This window comes from Lactuca sativa, chromosome 8, assembly GCF_002870075.4.
Source record: "Lactuca sativa cultivar Salinas chromosome 8, Lsat_Salinas_v11, whole genome shotgun sequence".
Lineage (NCBI taxonomy): Eukaryota > Viridiplantae > Streptophyta > Magnoliopsida > Asterales > Asteraceae > Lactuca > Lactuca sativa.
The window spans coordinates 78,931,107-78,936,239 of record NC_056630.2 but is presented as its reverse complement, the minus strand read 5'-3'; the positions used below and the strand labels follow the sequence as shown (position 1 = coordinate 78,936,239).

General features: G+C 33.5%; 1 protein-coding gene across 1 annotated transcript; it reads left to right on the top strand.

Moving 5' to 3' along the window:
* Positions 1-1,885: 1,885 nt before the first annotated feature.
* On the top strand, positions 1,886-4,363 carry LOC111896123 (putative NAC domain-containing protein 94). The gene is made up of 3 exons (XM_023892142.3): positions 1,886-2,542; positions 2,674-2,978; positions 3,415-4,363. The coding sequence occupies exons 1-3, from the start codon at positions 2,359-2,361 to the stop codon at positions 4,183-4,185; spliced, it is 1,260 nt and encodes a 419-aa protein (XP_023747910.1). The 5' UTR covers positions 1,886-2,358; the 3' UTR covers positions 4,186-4,363.
* The last annotated feature ends 770 nt before the right edge of the window (positions 4,364-5,133 follow it).

Genomic DNA, 5,133 nt, shown 5'->3' with positions numbered 1-5,133 from the left:
ATATATATATATATATATATATATATATATATATATATAGTTACATTTTGTTATGGTTTGAAGAATTTTGCCACTCGTTCATATTTTTTATATTATTTGGCCTATATTAAAATAAAATCCTGACTACACCACTGATAATTAATTAGGGCATGCATACATAGGCTATGCTAACATCTACTATCTTATACATATATTACCAAAACCCTAACCCTAGTCCTGTTAAACAAATAAGGTGAAGAAAGATAGGGCCAAATAGTAATTCACCGCATGTACTTGATATTCTAATATATATATCTTGTAAGTCTTTGAGATAAGAAGTAGCTCATTGAATGAATCTTTAAATAAATCGACTGGTGTATGGAGTCATATAGCGTATGACAGTAGGGGGAATCTTTAGCGGTCCAAATGGCCCTTAAGATATTCATATTATCCTGACAGGTCAGTGGAATAGAAGCTTTGAAGGAATGGAATAGAAACTGCATTATTCGATACTTTGAATAATTAAGTTATTAAATTAAAGGTTATTATAACTCAAGATTTCGACTGTGTGTGCATAGAATTTGGCAGCTAAATATATATAATTTTGAGCTTTTGCCGGTTTCCAAAGTCCACATTTACACATAACTCAAAAACCCCAAATGAAAGCTCATTAAACAACGCATTAAACACCTCTTCTTGGAATTTTGTTTGTCTTTATCTGCTCATGATTATATTTTAAGTAAATAACATTTATTACTTTCATGCATCGATATATTGAAATTAAATGAGAAAATTTAGTTATTAAGAAATAGTTAATAATAGAGATCGATCATGATCCCAACAAACCAAACTAATCCCTTGAGATTCATCAATTTGGAATTAATAAACTACCCCCAAAAAGGGTTGCATGGATAGATGCATTAAAGTTTGAAATATAAGAGTCTTTTTCTCCCAAAAAGACCAAGAAATTAATAAGATTTTCATGGTTTTCAAAAAGATAGCTTGTTTAGTTTTCAAATTCAAAAATTTCTATTTCTGACTTATAGCAATATGTACTTATTATTGTTTTTTTTAACGACGAACAAATATTATTAGCACAAAAGAGAAAAAGAAACCTAATTAATCGAGAAGCCTAATTCCGATTACAAGAAAAAACACGAGGTAGGAGAGATACACCCTATAGACCAATCAAATTTACATGATTGGACCTTATTTTTAATCCGATTGAACATGCTAATGCTTATAAAATGTGCCATAAGCATTACTTTTCTCCTTTAGTTTCAATAGACTAGCGTAGTTTGATGGCTTTCCAAAACACCCGAAGTGTGGAGTAAATAAGTGACATTTTCAAAATTTTGATTCTTTTGTCACCTGTCTTTAGTTTAGGGTTTAGCGAATCACTAACTAAGATTTTCAAAATTTGATTCTTTTATAGCGCTTTAGTTTTAGAATCTAGTTATTTTTTTAATTAGAATGGCTAACTCACCTACTTATTACTCTGTAAATCGTACGTACGCATTTCATGTCACACATAAAACTTAAATTCCCAATCTTTGGTTGAAAGATATCTATCTATCAACTTTCTGATATTTTGAGTCTATCTATTCTTAAATCAAGTTATTAGGACTCTCATTAATCACATGGTAAAAAGGAAATTGGTATTAATTAATACTAGTCCATCGCATTACAAACAAGACATACTTTAGTTGATTATTCAAAAAACAACGTTATATTAATTTTATATAAATAGTTAAAATGTATTAATTAAATGGATAATATGGATTAAAGTTTTACCTTAATGGTTTTCCAAATTTATTAACTAGTCTTTTTTCTTGAAGGAAAAATAGATAAACAATTCGATTATTGACTTAGTGAGAGTCTTTCTTGGTAGTTGTTTTTTTCTTCTTTCTTTTAATTTTGAAAGCATTATGTTAAATAATTTCTTTAGTTTCTCTCTCTAACGTACTATTTTTGGGGTTAATACAGCGAGATCCTTGCAAAAACCAGCTCTTCTTTAAGGTCACCTGAAAAAACGGCTGATCCTTCGGAGGCAGAACCCTATTGAGGAAGCATATCTTCCTCTTCAAATTAACTAAACTTACCATTCACTTTCATCTCCTTTTCTTCATGCTTCTTTCTCACTTAACCCTAGCTAGCTAAAACAAGAAAACCTAATTTTCTCTTCATCTCGTCTGTTTTACTCCGATCACCTGTACGTACTTTTTTTATGGTATCATTTAATAGGTTTTCTTTAGTTAAGTAGTTCGGTTAGATATCAGTTTTGTTTTTGGGTTTCCAGATCTAAGTAAAAAGCTAGCTGCTGTATATATTCTTTCTTTCTGTTTTTGAGTAAGAGTTAGAGCTAAAATAGGTCCGATAATGGAAGAGAGAAGTGAGAATGGTGATAAAATAGAGGAAATCATGTTGCCAGGTTTTCGGTTTCATCCCACCGACGAGGAGCTTGTTGGGTTTTACTTAAAGAGGAAGATACAACAAAGGCCACTCTCCATTGAACTCATCAAGCAATTAGATATCTATAAACATGATCCCTGGGATCTTCCAAGTATGATTCATGTTCTTGTTTTTATCGCATGATTTCAAGATTTTCTTTTTTGTGCTTTTGCAAGATTTGTATTCTCCTTTCTGCATGGAAGTTAACAAGATTCTGTCTTTAATTCTTTTAATCAACTTTAGAGTTGGCTATGACCGGAGAGAAAGAATGGTACTTCTACTGTCCGAGGGACAGGAAATATCGTAACAGTGCTCGGCCAAACCGTGTGACCGGAGCTGGATTCTGGAAAGCCACAGGTACAGACCGGCCGATCTATGCCTCTGAGGGTTCAAAATGTATCGGTTTGAAGAAGTCACTTGTGTTCTATAAAGGGAGAGCTGCAAAGGGTATCAAAACCGACTGGATGATGCATGAGTTTCGGTTGCCTTCCCTTACCGATCATACTGCCCCGAACAAACGTTTTCTTGAGAAAACCATTCCTGCCAATGTAAGTCCTTCATGTCCTCAAAGTAGATCGTATGTGTAATGTGTTATTAGCTTCTTAGAACATAGGAAAAAAAAGTAGGCTAGTAGATAATAAATAATCAGTAATTATTCTTCACCGACTATATTGATAGAAACCTCGTTTACACTTGGATCAAGAAACAAACGGTAGGGTTGTATGCGAGACTCGCTCGGTGTTCCACTCTAAATGACTACTACATCATATGTATATTGAAAATTCAAATGAACAACTTTTTTTTAGACATCGGTCTAGGTGACAAAAAAGTGTGACCTTTGTGTGCATCCTTTTCTTGGACATTGTCGCAAGATGATTTTTGAGATTCGAACCCATGATACATTGTATAATGAAAAACGTTAGTTTAATATCTTCCTATACGTCATTTAATTACTAAGCTAATTATTATCTGCGAAATATGCAGGACTCATGGGCAATCTGTAGAATATTCAAGAAAGCAAGCTCGACTGCACAAAGAACCCTCTCTCATTCATGGGTATCTCCAATCTTGCAAGAAACACCTTCTGACTGCAACATCCTTACTCAACATGGCATTTCTAGCAATGACTTACAACATTCATCGATCACCAACTTCTCTCCTAACCATACCGGAAGTAACAACATGTCTCTTTACAAACCCTTTAATATTAACCCAACACCCCCTACACTTACAACGACCACCAACAAACACCCACAAAATTCCATTTCTAGCAGTGAGCACCTAAATTATGCAACAAGTTATCCCTTTTTGTTCCAAGAACCTAATTACGGTTCTAAGTCATCAACAATCGATGCATCATCTTTGCTAGTTAACATACCTAATCCGATATTTGGAGATTTTGATAAACCAGAGGGTTTGGACTACATCACTAATGGGTTGCACCATGACCATCAACAATGTTACATAAATGGCGGTTGCTTCTCAATTACTACTTTACCAGTGGAAATGGAAGAAAACTCTATCCATGGGGTTCAAGATCAAGAAGGAAGGGGTGGCTTGATAATGATGAAGGGTGCCACTGAGAGTGTAATCAATACGCATTTTGAGGACCAATGGGGGAGATCATCTAGTGGGGGGTACCCTTTCATGAGTTTGCCACTAGGTTTGCAAGATGCATGGAAATCTAGTTTTCTGTGTGATTCTTCTAGTGAGATTTCAAGTGGTTTTTCTACTAGTAACAAGTGCTATATATAACTAATTAGTTAGTGACTAGTTGATCAAGGGTTTGACATAGAATAGAAGCACTTTTTAGCTTGTTCTATTTCTTCTTGTAGTTCAGATTTCCAAGTTTTGTTTTAATCAATTAATTACGTTCATGTACTCTAGGAACTTTTTGAAGTTTATCCAATATATAATAGTAGCGTTTGATACATTCCTCAACTATAGGATTTGCTTCATTATGCAATATTAACAATTTCAGTTTGTATATTTCTTGTTGGTTTGCGTTTGCGTAAATGCCCGTCAGGGTTTCTGTTTTATTCGGTTGTTTAAATAGTACAACCAATAAACGTTATTTACACTTAGGACCTTACACTATACAAGGTAATTAAGTATAAGAATACAAATAAGACATTTGATTAACACTACTATCAGTTTGACACGAATTTACAGCCGTTGAATTGTTCAAATAATCAAGGGCCAGGGTGCAATCTTACGGATACCGATCGGTCTCGGGGTCTGAAGACAATAGCGACCAAACAAAACCTGAATATTGTGTGTTGCTGACTCGCCACTAATAGTAGTTGTCGCGATTAATGGCATTGCCGCTATTACGTCTTTTTCTTTAATGTTAAAGTGTTTCAAAAATCAAGAAATAATTGTGTAAGAATGTCATTGTAAATATTTCAACAAACATGTGAGGGGATTGAACATGCTAGGTGTGTACCTCACCAAAGTCAACATATTCCCTAATAACATATGAATCAATTCCATTAGAAAAAAAAAAATGACGTACAATCATACTTTTGCCAAACAACTCTGCTATATTTTCGATTATTTCAATAGCTAAAGGTTATTAATAAATTTGTAATATACTTTTAGCTACATATTTCTATGATTATTTTTATTTGAAATGATAAATATATGTATGGTTACTTGAAGCAATCGTTCATCTGTCTAAATCATAGTGTGGAATTAGACATG